The sequence below is a fragment of the Eptatretus burgeri genome, chromosome 6, assembly GCF_056783735.1.
Source record: "Eptatretus burgeri isolate ZD-2024b chromosome 6, Ebu_testis_v1, whole genome shotgun sequence".
NCBI lineage: Eukaryota > Metazoa > Chordata > Myxini > Myxiniformes > Myxinidae > Eptatretus > Eptatretus burgeri.
This window is the reverse complement of record NC_140966.1, coordinates 83,043,562-83,064,766: the sequence shown is the minus strand read 5'-3', so window position 1 is coordinate 83,064,766 and position 21,205 is coordinate 83,043,562. Positions and strand designations below refer to the sequence as shown.

The 21,205-nt window shown below is 48.4% G+C and overlaps 1 protein-coding gene across 6 annotated transcripts in view; it reads left to right on the top strand.

The window, feature by feature from the left end:
* The window catches only part of CAAP1 (caspase activity and apoptosis inhibitor 1), a 69,310-nt gene that overhangs the window by 33,810 nt on the left and 14,295 nt on the right, over nucleotides 1-21,205 (top strand). For 4 of the 6 annotated variants that reach the window (XM_085885893.1, XM_085885892.1, XM_085885895.1 and 1 more), the window contains one exon: nucleotides 8,555-8,676. In XM_085885893.1, coding sequence (XP_085742019.1) covers nucleotides 8,555-8,676 — 122 coding nt within the window. The remainder of the gene's footprint in view (nucleotides 1-8,554; nucleotides 8,677-21,205) is intronic. The other 2 variants (XM_085885894.1, XM_085885891.1) reach the window with 1 other exon arrangement.

Here is a 21,205-nt window from a genome sequence, read left to right as displayed (position 1 = left end):
GCCTGGAGGCGGGGCCAAACCGCCCCGCGCTTGTGATTGGATGGATCAGAAGTGGGCGTGTATCATTCCTGATCCGACTTCTCCTTATCCTCGGAAAGGCCGCTATTTGCACCCACGGCCCGGCGCGCATCCCGCACGAGGCCAGGACAGCCTGACGTTCGGTGCCCACAAGCGGTGCGGGAATGGCCGCAGAAGGAGAGGCGAAGGTGGTGGAGGGTTTAAAGTGCTGGTCCATGGCCATGGCGACGTTTGGAATGGCGGTGATGCAATGTTTTTGGGAACGAGTTGTGAAGGTAAAGGTCGTGGCTGTTGGCGTTGTTGTTGTTGTGAAGCGGCGTTGCGGTTGGTGGTTGTTGTGTGATGGCAGTTGAGACGTGGTTGGTTGAAAATGAAGATAGAACAGAAAAACGGCTATCTTAAAGGGTCGCAGCCCGAATGAATCACATTTATTCCCTCTAAACAACGGGTTTGGGGCTAACTACACATGTACTTACAGAGATATCTCACCTACAGGACCTGAACGGTGGTTTGCGAATTTCCTCAACCGTAACACTACCCCTCCCCTTTTTACAGACTCGTCCCGAGTCGTCAAATTTTCGTGTGCCATCATGTGTAGTTCTCCCCGAGTACGTTTTACCTACGGATCCCTGAGTGCGACATTCATGGTATTCGTGTCCCCAAAATAAATAACCTGCAGGCTGAGTAACTAACTAAACAAACCCACTCACACGGATGACTTAAATAAAATTGCCGGCGCTAAGACAGACGTGCCGGGGGCGCACTCATATGTACAGTACATCTTAACCTTAACTTACAAATTTTACACTAAACCATGGCCCAGGATCAATGGACTCTGCAAAAAGAAAGCAGTTAGCAGGGAGCCAGGCTGCTCGCATGCAGTCTCTGGCTCAAACAATGCAGGTGACAGGGAACGTGGCCGGCTGCTCACAGGCAGTCCAAGGCCTTCCCTTTTGAACTGAACGCAGTGAACCACAACGGTGCATGGGCTGCACAAACGCAGTCTCCGTGCCAGCTCAAGTGGCACACGCAATGAGCACAACGGATGGATGGATGGATGGATGAATGGAAAAATGGATGAATGGATGGACGCAAACACGGTACACGGGCCGCCATGCAGGCCCGTGTTGTAGCTGCCAACAGGGCAGTTCTCGCAGCTTGCAAACTGTTGCTTTGATCCTGGCACACATGGAAATGAACAGGTGGTGGTGGGGCGAAGCAAAATTGAATGGGGGCTGGTGAACATGGGCCGTGGGCATGGCATGGCAAGGGTAGCAGGCAAACACAGCCTGCAGAACCAGGCCGCTGCAGGCAAACACAGCCGGCAGATGAACTGGCCGGCACAGGCCTTGCAGAAAACAGCTGCAGACGATCTGGCCGGTACAGACCTTGCAGCACAGCAGCTGCAGACGATCCGGCCGGTACAGTCCTCATAGCAAAACAACAGCCGATGAAGTTGGCCTGCCTTTCGCCTTGAGATGGAGGTTGGTGGAGGGAGTGCGGTGGTGCTGGCCACTCAGAAGGCGGGCTCGGACCTACTCTACGGTCTCCCTCCCAACCTATCGCCTTTGCCTGTCACTGTCCAGACCCTCCCCCTTAATTTGTGAAACCCAATTTAGCCTCAACTTATTTTTTTGTTGTTGTTTTTATTTTTACTTCCCCCCTATAAATCGTCCCCTAACCCCCTTTCTCGTCCTTGTTCGGCTAACCTGTCCTGTCACCTAGCCTACTCCCAACCCCTACGTTCCCTTCCCGGAGGGGAATAAGGGAGAGCTAGCGTCCTGTGCCGAGGCCCAACAAAGCCTCAAGATCGCCTCCCCAGAGTTCAGCGATCTATAACACAAAGTGGGTCCAGCAGCCCACAACGAGAGCGAGGGGATGGATGGTGCGGAGGGGTACACTTCCTGTCTACCCTAACCATTTAACTGTTAAACTACCCCGGGGCTTTCAACAAGCGCCTCTCGCTTAAACTATTGGTTCGAACAACCCAGATTCCTGTCGCCTGTGTTGGTGTCCTTTCAATTTCGGGCCTCGCCCCCCAATTTTCTTTCCGTGCCCTCACACGGTCTCATGGCTGGAACGCGTGGCTCCCCTTGGCAGGCACGATCCTCTGCCGATTCCCCTACGATGGCACCCCCGGGCACTACACTGCCTCCGAGCCTACCAGCTCCCTAAACACCGGGGAGTGCCCCCCATGGTACCTCCCCTGAAACGCACACGTGGCAGGCTGGCTTCCCGGGCCCCTTTCCGAGGGTCACCCGTGCCCACAACACTGCCCATGCGGCTAACAGCGCCCCGGGCCCCCGCATCAAGCGGACGCACCCGTGCCCACTATGCTATCCCGGCCCCCCATGGGCCCTTGGCCTCCTACGGCCGACTAGCCTGGTGCCCAGGGTACCCACTCAGCGATACTCACCTTTCGCAGCCACGCTCCCAGTCCGTCAACAGGGCTCCTGCACCCCTCCAAATGGGTATTGAGCCTCCATTCCCACCAACAGCAAAACGACTTCCATTTTTGTTAATTTGACTAACCCACTAACTCACTCTACACTGACCCCGAGGCCCCTTGGGCAGGAGTCACTCCTCCCCCCAATCACTCATCGCACCATGCATTCCACATTCGCTCCATACACACAGACCTGCTGGCCTCACTCACTCATCATGTCTCCACACCACTCATCAACTCTTCAACACGCACACCGCTGAACTCTGCCATCCTTCTATCCGCATCTCCGAACTAACTCGTGCTCCCACGTCGTCCCTTAGACTACAGCACATTCCTTTTAACACTACGTAGCTAAACTACATCCCCTCTACACATTCACTGTCAGTCACTGTCCTCAAACCTCTATAAATCATTTCCCAACCTAAATCTGACTACAATCCCTCCAACTAATCCATTCCACGGGCCCCATGAGGACTTACCCCTGCCCCAAGGAGCCGGTCTCACTAAGCTAACCCTTCCCCCTAACTAGTTTCCATCCTGTGCCCAGAGTCAAAGGGGTCTTCCACCCCTTGCCCAGGGAATCCTGTTCACCCAAAAGCGAGGCTTGCCTTTTTTTTTATTGCGCAGCACCACCGCGGCAAGTCGCAACCTGTGCACCATCGCGGCAATTCACAGCCGCGCACCTTTGGCGTGACTTCATGGCAGCCGTTCGCGTCCCTCGTCCCTCTTGGACGGTACCATCTGGCAGAGATTCACCCTCCTGCCGGATTCCAACCATACACGCAGCCATGACATCACCCGGCGCATAAAAAAAAAACACAAGCCTCACGTCTCGAGGGGTTCCCCACGTGAACACATGTGCTTTGCCCGTTGGAGCTTAACACACACGCCCGCGTGGAGAACCCGTCCGGTCCAAATCCGAAATCCTGCCTAAACTTTGTCCGTCGCGGGATCGGCAACATTCACCGCGCTCGTTTCCGGACTGGGACTTCACTCCCGCAAGCGAGCACGTGGTGGCCTCGTGCGTTGCACAGCACGGACCTCGCGCTCGCTGCTGGGTGAACCTGGTGCGGTGTTCAAAGCCTCTACGGCCGCTATTCGGCCTTTGTCTCTCAATTGTCGTTGTTGTCGCCATTCCAACCACACACACCTGCGTGTCACGACACTCACACTCCATTCCATTACACTCACCCCGGGAGACGCGGCTGCATGTTCACACATGCCCACCGACATCTCCCTCACACACAGCGACCTTGCACACGCTGTCTCTCTCACACTCGGCCGCTCACTCACTCGTGCCATTTCCCTCACACAACCCATACCACTCACACACGCGGGGGCACTCGCCCGCGGTGTCTCACTTACACACGGTGTGCTGGGAAGCACGCCCTTCGGCACACTTGCCACCACACCACTCACACACGGGGTCGCTTCCACACACGGGCGCGCACTCACACCTGGGGTCTCATCCACACACGGGGTCTTTGTCACCCACCCGGTCGCTCTCACACACGCCCTTGCACCCGCGCTATGCGTGCGTTGCAGCACGCATTTCGCCACACTCGTGAACACACACCTCGACACCACACACACCGGGACAACCACACTGGGGATTCGTGTCCCCACAAGGGTCTCCGGGGCCTCTATACCCCCCAAGCTCTCTGTGCACCCGTCCACAGCACTCCTCCCCTCGACCTCGCTCGACACTACCGAACCCACCTGGTCGTGACTCGACTCAAGGGGGCATACTCCCTCCCCTCGTTCCTGGAGGAGGCTATCCCGCTGCTCGCACTGGGTCCCGACACGCTCTGCGAGCTCCCCCTCATCGTCCTCCACTACCTCCGTGTGTGTGTGTGCGTCACTAACCCCGTCCAATTCATCGTGTAGTCTTCCCTCTATCGTTCCCATCTCCCGTGTCTCTGCCAACTCAGTCACTTCTTCACCCTTTTCCTCCCTTGTCTCCACTATTTTTATTTCCTTTGTCATCACCTCGTGTCTCATCTCACATGTTTCGGTCTCCCCATTTAATTTTTCCCTTTCAGTCACCGTCACTGTTGCTCTCTCCGTCACCTTTACCAGTCTCGCCGAACACGCCCCCCGAATTATTTTGTCACCCGCTCCCACTGCGGGCCTGACAGCCGTTGCACCCCCTCCCAGCTCGTTCGCTCCCACACGTGGCGTCGCCATTTTGAGCTCCCCGGTTACTGCCTTCATGCCCGCCTGCAGGCTTCGGCCCATGCTCTGCGTCTCACCCCGTATTTCTTTCAATTTTTCCTTCAAATTCGCCTTCATTTCGTTTGTGTTTGTATCCACCTTTTTGTTCATTTGTTGCATCATTCCGCTTATTGCCTGCAAAATCATGTTTACCTGGCCCACGTTAAGTGGGTCTGTGGCAATCGCTTCACCCTCAGGCGCGGGTCCACCAGGGACTGGGGGAGGACTTTGACGGAGGCGGGGTGGGGGGGTGTCATACACTGCGGCCGCCGCCGCACCTATTTCGGGCTCTGGGTTCAGTTGGGGGAGTTCGTGTTCCTGCACTACCAACATTTCCTGCTCGGGGTTTTCATCCTGGACCATGGATTCTACACATTCTAAATCCATTTCTAATACCCCCGGCTCCCGCTCGCCTTGAGACGCCATCTTATTTCTCGTAAAGGGTTAATTTAAATCGCTCGTAATTTGGAGGGAATCGGGGGTCGCTCCTCTCACCCCTGGACAGATTCCCGTGAATTTAGCTGGAGACAGGAGAGCCCGTTTTCCCGCTTTCCGACACCAGTGCCGCGAGGAGGGGGATGGATTTGTGTCCCACGACCTGACACCAGTGTTGCGAATTCGCGCCCTCCGGCGTGCGAGCGGCCACGTAACTCGAATCGCGGCACATCGCCCACCGGACGGACAATTCTGTCGTGACCCTATCGGACTAACGCCGGGAACTAGTCACGGGTGGGCCTTTCGGCCTCACCACGATCGTGCCAATCGGCCCCCCGCGTGGGATAGGGTTGTTCGCCAAATTCGACCTACCTAAGTACCCACACGGAGGGTAGACCGGGCGATCGCACCTCGCCGCAGGTCGACTCCGGACATGGGCCACTTAAGCGACCCGTTCCGTACTATCAGGATAACCGAGCGGTGTTATCGTCGACCTCGACGGTTCCGATTAATTATCGGGCGTATTAAGCCCACTACCAACCCTTTACGTGAAGCAAGATGGAGATTCAAATGAAGAAAAGACGAAGCGAAACGGGAAAACAGTTCAACATAATGCACATTTATTCCGCGGCACACGGAGAGCACACATATACAATTACAACAATTATGCACCAAAAGCAGATGTTACAAAAGACACACAACAATGCAGATCTACTACCGACTATGCGAGCACACGGCAACACTTACACAGTTTTACTTTACAGACTGCGCCGACAACACATTTACTCAAAAGCAAAAGAAAAGGGCCACCCTCAACGACAAGGGGACAGACGGGGCCTGTGGGCCGCGAGACCGGGTGGATACTACCCGTGTCTTCTGATGAGCCGCAAATGTCGCGGCGCCCTGACTACGCGCTCCTTCGCGGGCTTCGTTGGCACTGCTTGGAGGGGGGTGGGAACGGGGCCCCCTTTTCGCACTATCTCAGCGCGGGGGGGGGGGGAAGGGGGGAATTGTTGATTCTCTGGGGAAAGAGGATAGCTGGCTTGCTTGGGTCCCGCGATGAGCGACTCCACTGCGACCTCGTCGCCGACCGCCGTCTTCCTTGCCTCGGACCCGAGCTATCCGCTCCCCCTCTCCAATTCTCCTCAGCCGACTGCAGCAAATCACCTCGACCGCGTTCCAGGCTCCAGGCTTCCCCTCTCTGCAGCTCCCCGACAGACTCCGAACCCCGACAGACTGCCACTCTCCAGACCCGACTTGACTCACGGCTCCACAGACCGCTCCTCTCCAGACCCGACTTGACTGCCTCAACCTTCCTGACTTCAACTCACTGCCTCCAACCTTCTCTCCAACTCAAAACTGACTAAATTTGCCCCGCGCTCGGCGCTTTATAGTCCGGCAGGAGAACCCATATGCAAATTTCTGGATCAGAACGAGCTCGGGGGTGGAGCCACGCTCGCCCATTGGACGGAGGAAAAGGGGCGTGAGTCTCCCCTGATCCTCAAATTTGCATATATCGATTCTACTCCGACGCGCCTGGAGGCGGGGCCAAATCGCCCCGCGCTTGCTGATTGGATGGATCAGAAGTGGGCGTGTATCATTCCTGATCCGACTTCTCCTTGGAAAGGCCGCTATTTGCACCCGCGGCTCGGCGCGTGTCCCTTACGAGGCCAGGACAGCCTGACGCTCGGTGCCCACAAGCGGTGCGGGAATGGCCGCAGAAGGAGAGGCGAAGGTGGTGGAGGGTTTAGAGTGCTGGTCCATGGCCATGGCGACGTTTGGAATGGCGGTGATGCGATGTTTGCGGGAGCGAGTTGTGAAGGTAAAGGTCGTGGCTGTTGGCGTTGTTGTTGTTGTGAAGCGGTGTTGCGGTTGGTGGTTGTTGTGTGATGGCAGTTGAGACGTGGTTGGTTGAAAATGAAGATAGAACAGAAAAACGGCTATCTTAAAGGGTCGCAGCCCGAATGAATCACATTTATTCCCTCTAAACAACGGGTTTGGAGCTAACTGCACATGTACTTACAGAGATATCTCACCTACAGGACCTGAATGGTGGTTTGCGAATTTCCTCAACCGTAACAATATGTATATATATATATATATATATATATATATATATATATATATATATATATATATATATATATATATATATATATATATATGTTTATATTTATGAACAGTCATGCGCCACTTAACGACGGGGTTACGTTCTGAGAAACGCGTCGTGAAGCGACGTCGTCATTGTGCGAACATCATTTTTTTTTTTCGTTTTCGTTTTCGAACATCGTACTTGCAAAAAACTAGACACCGAGGCTATATAGTGTAGCCTATTGCTCCTCGGATACAAACCTGTACAGCATGTTACTGTATTGAATACTGTCAGCATTGTAACACACATCCAAGAGAGACGGAAGACGCGTTAGTTTTACCTTTGTGCTGTTCATGACGGCCATCGGTGTTGTTAGCAGCAGCTTACAATCTCCTCTCGCATCGATTAATTATAGGAAGATGAATAAATAGCGTTTGGATTTTATAAATACGTAATCATTGCATCGATGTTATATTTTACAAATGAAGAAACGAGCACTTGTCAATTGTGATATATATTTTCAGAACAGTGCGATTGTTTTATCAACATGTATGACATTTTATGGACCTCAACGATCGCATTATAACAGGGCCACACTGTCGTTTATTATCATTTTGAGGTATTATGTACTGAACAGTGTACATAATTGTACGTGCTATTTTTATACGACTGGCAGCGCTACGTCGGCTGCATCACTCGGCGATAGGAATTTTTCAGCTACATTTTTTTTTCATTTTTTTTTTTTTTTTTCAGAGCTGGCAGATCCGTCGTATAGGCGATCCGTCGTTGCCCGGAACGTCGTTAAGTGGCGCATGACTGTGTATATATATATATATGTATATATATATATATATATATTTATATTTATGTATGTTTTATATTTATGTATGTTTTATATTTATGTATGTTTTATATTTATGTATATATATATATATGTGTGTATGTTTATATTTAGGTATATATATATATATATATATATATATATATATATATATATATATATATATATATATATATATATATATATATATATATATATATATATATATATATGTATATGTTTATACATATATATATATATATGTTTATATTTAGGTATATATGTATGTTTATATTTAGGTATACATATATCACATATATACACAAATATGTAGTCAAACCATGACAATTGTGGCGGATATGTTCCTGAAAACTGACAGTCCAGCCCCACATTGGTGCCGAAAGTCCCATTAAACGAATGCACAAGTCATCGTGCTTTGACACGAATGGGGTCTGAGAACAGAACCTATCTGCAAAGAAAGTGCGTGCAAAGACTTTTAAATTACTTCTGGTATTCTTTGCATTTTCAGGTGAAGCAATACCTGCTTCTTCTGACTCTGACGGTTCAGAGTTAGGGTTGCAAGGAAGACGAGAGCAGCAGTCGAGAAGCGGACAAACTATGTGCATAGATGCAGAAATATCTGACAAACAGTAAGTTTTTCACCTTCTTCTCACACTTCTTTATTTCTTTGTTTTCTTTCTTTCTCTCATTTTGTTTGTCATCAGCAATCACCATTTGAAATGTGGTTCAGCTTTGCAATGTATATATATATATATATATATATATATATATATATATATATATATATATATATATATATATATATATATATATATATATATATATACATATATATATATATACATATATATATATACATACACACACATACACACACATACACACATACACACACATACACACACATACACACACATACACACATACACACACATATACACACACATATACACACACATATACACACACATATATACACACACACACATACACACACACATACACACACACACATACACACACACACATACACACACACATACACACACACACGTATACACACACATATACACACACATACATACACACACATACATACACACATACATACACACATACATACACACATACATACACACATACATACACACATACACACATACACACACACACACATATATACAGTGGGGAGAACAAGTATTTGATACCCTGCCGATTTTGCAGGTTTTCCCACTTACAAAGCATGTAGAGGTCTGCAATTTTTATCATAGGTGCACTTCAACTGTGAAAGACGGAATCTAAAACAAAAATCCTGAAAATCACATTGTATGATTTTACAATAATTAATTTGCATTTTATTGCATGAAATAAGTATTTGATCACCTACCAACCAGTAAGAATTCCAGCTCTCACAGACCTGTTAGTTTTGTCTTTAAGAAGTCCTCCCATTCTCCACTCATTACCTGTATTAACTGCACCTGTTTGAACTCGTTATCTGCATAAAAAGACAGCTGTCCACACTCAATCAATCAGACTCCAACCTCTCCACAATGGGTAAGACCAGAGAGCTCTCTAAGGACATCAGGGACAAAATTTTAGACTTGCATAAGGCTGGGATGGGCTTCAGGACAATAGGCAAGCAGCTTGGTGAGAAGGCAACAACTGTTGGCGCATTTATTTGAAAATGGAAGAAGTTCAAGATAACAGTCAATCTCCCTCGGTCTGGGGCTCCATGCAAGATCTCACCTCGTGGAGCCTCAATGATCATGAGAAAGGTGAGGGATCAGCCCAGAACTACACGGCAGGACCTGTTCAATGACCTGAAGAGAGCTGCGACCACAGTATCAAAGAAAACCATAAGTAACACACTACGCCGTCATGGATTAAAATCCTGCAGCACACACAAGGTCCCTCTGCTCAAGCCAGCGCATGTCCAGGCCTGTCTGAAGTTTGCCAATGACCATCTGGATGATCCAGAAGAGGAATGGGAGAAGGTCATGTGGTCTGATGAGACCAAAATAGAGCTTTTTGCTTTAAACTCCACTCACCGTGTTTGGAGGAAGAAGAAGGATGAGTACAACCCCAAGAACACCATCCCAACCATGAAGCATGGAGGTGGAAACATCATTCTTTGGGGATGCTTTTCTGCAAAGGGGACAGGACGACTGCACCGTATTGAGGGGAGGATGGATGGGGCCAGGTATCGTGAGATCTTGGCCAACAACCTCCTTCCCTCAACAAGAGCATTGAAGATGGGGCGTGGCTGGGTCTTCCAGCATGACAACGACCCGAAACACACAGCCAGGGCAACTAAGGAGTGGCTCCGTAAGAAGCATCTCAAGGTCCTGGAGTGGCCAAGCCAGTCTCCAGACCTGAACCCAATAGAAAATCTTTGGAGGGAGCTGAAAGTCTGTGTTGCCCAGCGACAGCCCCGAAACCTGAAGGATCTGGAGAAGATCTGTATGGAGGAGTGGGCCAAAATCCCTGCTGCACTCTGTGCAAACCTGGTTAAGAACTCCAGGAAACGTCTGATCTCTGTAATTACAAACAAAGGTTTCTGTACCAAATATTAAGTTCTGTTTTTCTGATGTATCAAATACTTATTTCATGCAATAAAATGCAAATTAATTATTTAAAAATCATACGATGTGATTTTCAGGATTTTTGTTTTAGATTCCGTCTTTCACAGTTGAAGTGTACCTATGATAAAAATGACAGACCTCGACGTGCTTTGGAAGTGGGAAAACCTGCAAAATCGGCAGTGTATCAAATACTTGTTCTCCCCACTGTACATACACACATGAGGTCTGTCTAAAAAGTAACGGGGCTGAGCCTGCTGTGTGCTCCACTTACCCAACTTGAATGAATGGGTTGCTTTAGTCTTTCGCAACATTCCAGCAATATATATGATTGGTGATGGTTGACTGTGCTCATTGTGTGATATTTTAGAGGTCGTGCTTTACACGTCCAGTCTGAGTCGTCACGCTATTCGGCGTGAGCAGAGAGCCAATCTGATGTTTATGACCAAGCTTGGCAAAACACCTTCCGAATCCTTCGCAATGCTGCAGCAAGTCTACGGGGGAAGAGATGATGTCACGTACACGTGCATTTGAATGGCCCAAGAGGTTCAAAGAGGGACATGAGGAGGTTGAAGATGATCCACCGTCTGGAAGACCTTCATGGATCGTGTGAAGCAGATGGTGCACTCACATCATCGAGTCATGATGCGGATGATTGCTGAGGAACTTTCCATCAACAAGGACACTGTCTGGAGCATCATCACTGAAAATCTCGAAATGCGCAAGGTGTGCGCAAAGATGGTCCCCAAGCTGTTGTCCGAGGACCAGAAACAGCAAAGAGTCACTGTCTGTCAAGCCATTATCGAGCGCCTTGAGGACGATCCAGACCTGCTCGGGAGAGTCATTACTGGCGATGAATCGTGGATATTTGAATACGATCCCGAGACAAAACGGCAGAGTCATCAGTGGAATAGTTTAGCATCAAGAACAAAGAAAGCAAGGATCTGGAAGTCGAAGGTCAAGGTGATGCTAATCGTGTTTTTTGACATCAAGGGCTTCGTCCACTTCGGGTTTCTACCACAGGGTCAAACAGTGAATCAATAAGTGTCCAAGGAGATCCTGTGGCGCCTCATGAGATCAGTCCGGGCCAAGAGGAGAAACGAGTCCGGGACAAGACCTCATGAGTTTGTGGGAGAAAAAACGCCTGGGTGCTCCACCATGACAACGCCGCTGCTCACAGTGCTCTGAGTATCCGACAGTTTCTGGCAGAGAGGAACACGCCAACTCTGGAGCAACCCCCGTATTCGCCAAACTTGGCCCCTTGTGAGTTTTTTCCTATTCCCCAAGCTCAAAGAGATGATCAAGTGGACCCAATTTCCTTATGTGGAGGCCATCAAAAGGGCCGTGATGACGGAGTTCGAGAGGATTCCAGAATATGCCTTCCTGGGGTGCATCGAAGTGTCAAAGAAGAGGATGGACAAGTATGTGAGACTGGAGGGAAACTATTTTGAAGGGGACAAGCTGTGATGTCAATATATTTTTTGGAATAAAATTTCTGTGAAGTCAGTCCTGTTACTTTTTAGACAGACCTCGTGTGTGTGTGTGTGTGTGTGTGTGTGTGTGTGTGTGTGTGTGTGTGTGTGTGTGTGTGTGTGTGTGTGTATGTATGTATGTATGTATGTATGTATATATATGTATGTATATATATATATATATATATATATATATATATATATATATATATATATATATTGTTGCGAATTCGCGCCCGCCGGCGTGCGAGCGGCCACGTAACTCGAATCGCGGCACGTCGCCCACCGGATGGACAATTCCGTCATGACCCTCTCGGACTAACGCCGGGAACTAGTCACGGGTGGGCCTTTCGGCCTCACCACGATCGTGCCAATCGGCCCCCTGCGTGGGATAGGGTTGTTCGCCAAATTCGACCTACCTAAGTACCCACACGGAGGGTAGACCGGGCGATCGCACCTTGCCGCAGGTCGACCCCGGACACGGGCCACTTACGCGACCCGTTCCGTACTATCGGGATTACCGAGCGGTGCTATCGTCAACCTCGACGGTTTCGATTAATTATCGAGCGTATTTAGCCCACTACCAACCCTTTACGTGAAGTAAGATGGAGATTCAAATTAAAGAAAAGACGAAGCGAAACGGGAAAAACAGTTCAACATAATTCACATTTATTCCGCGGCAAACGGAAAGCACATATATACATTACAACAATTATGCACCAAAAGCAAATGTAACAAAAGGAACACAACAATGCAGATCTACTACCGACAACGCGAGCACATGGCAACACTTACACAGTTTTACTTTACAGACGGCGCCGACAACACATATACTCAAAAGCAAAAGAAAAGGGCCACCCTCAAATACAAGGGGGCAGACGGGGCCTGGGGCGCGAGACCGCGTGGAGCCTACCCGTCTTGTGATGAGCCGCAAATGTCGCGGCGGTGCCCCGACTCCACGCTCCTCCGCGGGTTTCGTTGGCACTGCTTGGAATGGGGTGGGAACGGGGCCCCCTTTTCGCACTATCTCAGCGTGGGGGGGGGAAACAGGGGGGGTTGTTGATGCTCTGGGGAAAGAGGATAGCTGGCTTGCTTGGGTCCCGCGACGAGCGACTCCACTGCGACCTCGACCGCATTCCCGGCTTCCCCTCTCTGCAGCTCCCCGACAGACTCCGAACCCCGACAGACTCCGACTCTCCTCCAGACCCGTCTTGACTGCTGCTGCCACACTCTGCCGCTGCCACACTCTGCCGCTGCCACACCTCTCCAACTCGCCCGAGCCCAAAACAGAAACTGACTGAATTCACCCCGCGCTCGGCGCTTTATAGTACAGCCAGAGAATCCATATGCAAATTTCCGGATCAGGATGAACTCGGGGGCGGAGCCACGCTCGCCCATTGGATGGAGGCAAAGTGGGCGTGAACCTCCCCTGATCCTTGAATTTGCATATATCGATTCTACTCCGACGCGCCTGGAGGCGGGGCCAAATCGCCCCGCGCTTAATGATTGGAGGGATCGGAAGTGGGCGTGTATCATTCATGATCCGACTTCTCCTCGGAAAGGCCACTATTTGCACCCGCGGCTCGGCGCACGTCCCGCACGAGGCCAGGACAGCCTGACGCTCGGTGCCCACAAGCGGTGCAGAAATGTCCGCAGAAGGAGAGGCGAAGGTGGTGGAGGGTTTATTGTGGTGGTGGTGTGATGTTTGCAGGAGCGAGCCGTGACGGTAAAGGTCGTGGCTGTTGGCGTTGTTGTTGTTGTGAAGCGGCGTTGCGGTCGGTGGTTGTTGTGTGATGGCGGTTGAGACATGGTTGATTCAAAATAAAGATAGAACAGAAAAACAGCTATCTTAAAGGGTCGCAGCCCAAATGAATCACATTTATTCCCTCTAAACAACGGGTTTGGGGCTGACTACACATGTACTTTCCGAGATATCTCACCTACGGGACCTGAATGGTGGTTTGTGAATTTGCTCAACCACAACAATATATATATATATATATATATATATATATATATATATATATATATATATATATATATATATATATATATATATATATATATATATATATAATGCAAAGCAAGTACGTGCAAAGACTTTTCTTTGATCTTCATACAATTTCACACCCCTTGACCAAGCTCCACTAAATTTTGCAAATGTTCTGGGGGTACCTTGTGTCAGGTCATCGGCATAACCCACTCCATCCCCCCCCACATCCCTGCAAGGTATGTGAAACTTCATCTGAAAAGCATAGAAGAAAAAACGACAACATGAGACTGAGGAGAAATTGACATCAAATATGGAAATTAAGGCATTTGACTCATCATTGCCGTGGTGTACTCCCGTGTTAATTTTTGAAGCAGCTTCAAACTTCAATCTTCTTGATGATTTGCTCAAGTCTAAATAACCTGATCTTTATTTGGTGTGTGTGTGTGTGTGTGTGTGTGTGTGTGTGTGTGTGTGTGTGTGTGTGTGTGTGTGTGTGTGTGTCTCCATATGCTAGTTTTAGAACGTGAAATGGAGTTCTCCTATGGCTGTGAAGTTTTGTTCTCAAACGTTTTGTTCCAAGGTCTCTTGTTAGGATCATCACTGAGCCCCGGACAGCTCCCATCTGTCGTTTCTTTGTCGTAATATTCCTCGGGATGGTTGTTAGCTCACCGAGAGCGTAGTTCCGGGGAGATTATGGGATGGCGCATCGTCTGTCCGTCCACAAATTTTTTCAACTTCTTTTCTGAAACTACACATACAGTTTTGATAAAACTTTACCAGAACGTTCATCACCTTGTACTAAATTTTGTTCATGGCAATAAAAAATTCGGGCTGGGAGGAGGTTTACTGAGGTTGCCCCGCAAAATTGGGGTGTGCTTTCTTCTCAAAAACTACACACATAATTCCAATGAAACTTGACCTCAGCCCTTCCCACCCGTGATGGACCAAAGTTTGTTCATGGCATTAAAAAAATAATCCATAGGAGTTTACTTTCTTTTCAATTACATATTTTGTGGGTCATCCATGCCTTCCAGTGGTTCCCTGGATATCTTATCCAGCCGCTACCAAGTGAGCGCCCAGGGGTATTGCCCCTATGTTTAATACCTCCATGAAGTTATTCTTTACCATTCCCATTGTTCCAATTATTACTGGTACAATTTTGGCATGCTTCAGCTTCCAAGATATTTTGACTTCATTTTTGAGATTCTTTTATTTGGTCATTTTCTTGATTTCTGTGTTGTTTTGGCCAAAATTGCTGGGTACTGACACCTCAATTAACAATGTCGTCGTTTCTTTTTGTTGTACCTCAGTACTATATTGAGTCGCCATGCTTTGTTTTCTCCGTTCACACTCAATGGGCTCATCAGGTCGTACATGAGCATTGCGTCCTTGTTTCCAATGATCTGTTTTGGTTCCTGATTCCATGAGTTTTTTGTGGAACTAGGATATTGATTTTTTTCGAAGATGTACTAGTAGATTACTCTCCATACCACATAGAAATCTTCAAATTGATATTTTTCAGGGGGATTTGAGTTACATCCTGTGCACGTGCGCATGTGCGTGAGTTGTTACGGAAATTACTTGCGGTTTTATTCATCAGTTCTCTCAATGAATGTTAGCCTGAGTGTTTGTAACACAAATTAGCAACGACCGGAATCAGATGTCTAGACAGCCCACATTATCCTCTTCCTCAGTTCTGTCTCTTCTTCCAATTTTCTTATATTTTTCCCCCCAGTGTTGTCTAAATTCTCAAATACCTACATACAACTGCACTTCAACATGGTGCATTCATGTGGGCTAACTGAAAGCCCATGCATACACTCTGTTGATATGGTATATCCACGTATGCTCTTGCAGCAGGATGAGAGAGAGAGCATGCATGGCACTCATGGAATGGACGGGGGGGGGGGGGAGGCGGAAGGAGAGGGGTGAGAGACTCCTTCATGGTGGGTCTGGCTATAAAAGGCATCGATGCTCACATCCCCAGAGAGACTCCACTGTGAGCACATGCATGGGAAATGCAGACACACACCACAGTGAAGTGACTCAGGAAGACGGAGACACCAGGCACGTGAGAAAAGATGTGCTGAATCGGTGGAGGAGGGTTGCGAGGTGAAAAAGGGGCATGAAGCATGGCCTGCTGCAAAGCGACGTTGGTGTTTCTGCCCAGCCTGTGAAATCGGCCTGCTTTGTGTCTCCTGATGCTCACCATGAGGAAGACTGCACACACTTACACCACATGGCATTGTCAACATTCTTGTTCGTCCTGTGTCCCTGTCCGAGTCTGCCTGCATAAGAATCGATAAAGGATACGAAGATAGTTATTACCTCCACCACCGAAGGTGAAGGAGGTTATGTTTTCACCCCTTTCTGTCTGTCTGTTTGTTTGTTTGTTTGTTTGTTTGTTTGTTTGTCTGTTTGTGTACAGGATATCTCAAAAAGTTATGGACAGATCCGGATGAAATTTTGTGGACAGGTTGGGTGTGTGACAAGGATGAACTGATTAGATTTTGGTGGAGATCCAGATCCGGATCTACTAGAATTTTTTTTTCAGTGATTCTTCACCATTGAGAGATACGGCTCAAAAATGACGTATAGCATGATATTTCAAAAATGTGTTGGGACAGATATGTTCTCGTGGATCAGGCATTATGGGGCGGAGGTATGCGCTCTACCGAGTGCCCTTCTAGTTAGAACTGTTATTGCATCTCATCTCATCTCATCTCATTCACTCGGGGCAGACAGCACAGAGAGCGAAGATGAGACTGATAAAAGGAAACCTGCTCCCCACGTGAAGCTCACGCACATCCTGTCAGTCTTTGTTCAGGGCCAGTCAGTCCGCATTGGTACCCTGCATCCCTCCCCAGCCATGCTTTCCCCACAACAGCACTTGTGCCACAACGCTGTACCGCAAACCACTGTACACCATAAAACGATGCAGCAGGAAGGAAGCACAAAGGAGAGAGAAAGAGAGAAAGAGAGAAAGAGAGAAAGAGAGAAAGAGAGAAAGAGAGATGGATGGCAACCTCCACACAAACCATCCCAGAAACCCCAAAAAACAACAATGCCCAACGTGGTGTACACTTTTATCATCTCTTGGGAGGACGTGTCGGAAAGCCCTCGGCGAACGCTCTTTGACCGACAAGGCCTGTTAGACGATGATCGATGGGCCGAGCTGATTGGCCGGCAAGCCAGGAAATTCCACACCATGAGTGGTCTGTTGGCCTTAAGCGTGCGAGATGTCCATATATGGTCATGTATCTGTCCGGTCTCGTGTCCTCACGCTGACCCCACAATCATGCTTGTGGGCTGCGCTAATTGGCTGTAAACTTGAGAAGAAAGTCCATGTAAGGACAGATTACAACGGGGGAATATTTAAGAGCGTAGGTCGGGGGGCGAGGGGGAGGCAGAGCATAGATACAAACACTTGGGCGGGGGACTATATATTTTGAAACAAGTGCTAGACACATTTCATTAACAAGAGAGTTCATAGAACACGACACCCCGTGCAGTGTTGAAGGATATACAGGAGGGCCTTACTGTTCATGGGGGTTACATTCTTAAAAATCCCCGTGATCCGCAAATTCGCAAACTTAGGGGTAATGCAGGCAACCTCCACCCTTTTAGGGGGTAATATACCCTTTGAACATGTCTTTAAATCCTGAGAAATCCTACACACTCACACTCTTTCTCTCTGAAAGGATCGTTCTGCAAACCCTCCCACAGGGTCCGGTGATATATCGATATACCGGTTATATTGGTATAATTTTTCGTATCGATATACCGATATTAGAAATTTGAATACCATCAGATCTTGACATTAGCTAAGGGATACGTTCCTGAAAAATGCCACAAAAATCTCAAGAAAAACAGTGGAATACGCCGAGGAAAAACAAAACAAAATGTGAATACTTGAAGGCAAATGTTGAAGCAGGTCACATTTTATGAACTGCGAATACATGGGGTCATGAATAGCGGAACCATGAATGTCAGGGTCCGACAGTATACTGGTGTTACGAAAAATACAATCAGTATATCCACAACAAAACTTGGTTTCATACTTGTCTGGGCGTGTATAAAACAAGTTTTATACTAAATACAGTTAAGGCAGTCCCCGGGTTACAAAGGGATTCCGTTCCGAACAATCGTTTTCAGTGTTATAACTCAGTGTTATTAATGGTGATATCAGCAGATGATGATGGGTTACTCACCTGGTGATTTAACAAGCTCAGCAGGAGACCAGCCATTACCTTTTTTACCCGTGCTCGCATCGTTCAAAATAAGGAAAATGCCACGTTTAAGAGTTTTAATACTTAAAGTCCACAAAGCTCAGGTTCGTTTTGAGAATGATGAGTTTCGCTGCCTTGTCAGAAGAAAGACAGTTTATTTTGTCATCATATGCTGCAGAAGCAGCACTGAACGATCTTTCCTTTTCATTGACATGCTATATGATGGGGCTGTTAGACTGCGTGTGAAATGTGCACCTTTTGCTCGCATGCCCAGAATAGTCAAGCCCCCCTTTGAAATGTGAAAATTTTAAAACTTGCCAGAGATCTGTCCTCATTAAAGTTCAGAAGCATCAAATTCATATACACAGTCTATTTGCTGGTAGCGGTCCGTCGGGGGTTTGTATTCCACACGTCTGTCCACTCAGGCCTTGCACCAACCCACATGGTCAGGAGTTTGTACTACGAGCGGCTGCCCGTTCAGTGAGCTGAGAAAGTTGTCCAAATCCTTCATTGTGCAGAGGCACAGCCCTTTCTCTCAGGTACTTTTCCAAGTATTTTTGGCTTCTTTCAAAAGCTTTGTGAGCGATTTCAGGTAAAATCCTTATCCTGGTCACAGAATATCTTTTATTTCGCCCCAAACTCTGCAGTTTCCTGGGGTTTCTGCGCGTGAACACCAAGCATTTTGGGGGTGGATTACATCATTTTGAAAGTCTCGTTTTGACCAAAGTGGATGGCAGAGATCCAGGCAGCGATGTCAATGACCAGTTGACAGGCTGGTAGGCAGGCAGGTAATTGACAGGAGGCATGCCACCTGGCCAACTTCGCCATAAACGAGTATGGGACTAGTCCTAACCTACCCCACTGATCCTTCTAAACTCTAGCTCCCAAATGTATCTACTCTCCTCCTGGGGAGCGCAGGTTCATATGCGGATTAAAAAAAGGTTGGAGTGGCATGACCTGACACACTTTGCTGGTGAAGTGGCCTGAATGGGGTGTACTTACCTCTTTGCTGATAATTTGGGAATCAATGGGTCCTCACAAAATCAAATTGTCCTACTCTTCTTTCTACCAGTTGCAGACATTGAATGGTGTGAAGGGGAAGCGTTTATACTCTCACCTTGTATTTTCAAAAACAATTAGCTTCATTTTATTTTTAACCCCCCCCCCCCCATGATGGTTCCAACAACCAATTTCGCCAAATGCTCTGCATGCTGGTGCCTTGTTGAATTTGGGTCGAGCCCTCAATTTTACTTTCCAATACTCCAGCACAATCTTGTGGTTGGACAGTGCGGGCTCTCTCCACAGGCTCCCTGCTTGCTCCACAATGCAACTTCCCTGAGCCTCTGAGATGAGGATGGCAGAGATCTACTTCCCTCCCTCTGAATCATCGGGGGGTCCACACTGACACCCATTACCATTATCATTGAGCACGGCGAAGTGCTCTCTGACACTCACCACCTTGGGTACCCCATGTCCTACTGGCACATTGCGGCCTCTACCACTCAAGGTTCTCAGTTCGGGGCTCATCTTTAATTAATTCTGGCTCGCCCTCAGGTCACACTCCCAGCCCTTAACTACACATTTGCACACAATTGTTAATTCCTTCCCTACCATCAGTATCAGCACCATTGTGGCTTCCATGTTCTGAAACAGCTGAAGCTGAATCACCCCTATCTACCTATCTGTAAGATGGGGATTCATCCCAGTAGGGGTGTGTGCTTCCACTTCATTCATTCCACACATCCACGTCATACCATTGCATTCCTATAAATTTGGTCCATGCACTTCCTCATTCACTCCTCCATTCATCCCTAATCCTGTTAGGACAAGAGAGGGGAGAAGGAGGAAGACATTCTAACCTAAGTGTTCAAATTATAATCCAGTCAACCCATGTAAAATTTCACCTTTAAAAACGATTCGACTTCTCTTTTGTTACACAATTTGCATCAATTTAACCATGTCCGGCATACCATATATTCCTATTGACTCAGTCTGCCCACATTAATTTGTCTCTACCTCACCCCCTAGAGCCATTGTGTGGCCCTCATGGAGCTCTGCAGCCTTGGCCACACCACGTTCCCATAGGGGGCCCCTCACTAGCAGTTTCCTTGTCCCCACCTTTTTGCCGATACTCATGGGTGGCACCTTTGAAATTTACCTTCGGTCACCCCCCGTCTTTCTTCAGGACTTGTGCGGGACATGCACTCGATATACCTGCCAGTCCCCTCATTTTCTCCAAAGCTTATGGGGGCCATGTGGCATGTACACCCTGCGTCACCATCTTTTAATTTTCCGAGGCCTCCCAAGGACTTGGAGGGAGCACGACGTCATATCTTTTATGATATCAAAGGGGGTTGTGTGCATGCATGCTCCACCACCCGGCATCCCTGCTTGCCCTTTGGCTCATTCGGAGACGGATCCGGTTCTGTTAACTCAGTGGGGAGCCATCCTGGTCCAAACCCTAACTGGTCTGTTGTTAATGGCTCTCCAGGTGGCATTCCTTCTCCCTCCTCTTTCATGCTACACACATTGCCACCATTTGCCATATTCACATTCACAGACATTCCCTTACACTCACCTATACTTTCACCCACAAGCGATGTGGCCTGACCTGCATTGGCACCTGAGTGTGCACTGGAGTGCATGCCTCGCACACTGGCGGTTCGGCATCGACAGCACACACCCACAGTGCAGCATCTGGCTCGGGCACAAGTGTCTCACACGCAGGCTCTGCCTGGCACCATACACATCCCGGCACACACAACACTGGGAGGAACCTCCATCCAGTCCCCTGCTATACCTGGGTGAGTTCCACCTTTGCACAATTCTTCACGGGTGCGTCCACATATCTTTTGGCAATCACCGGCTCCACCCGACGATCGCACC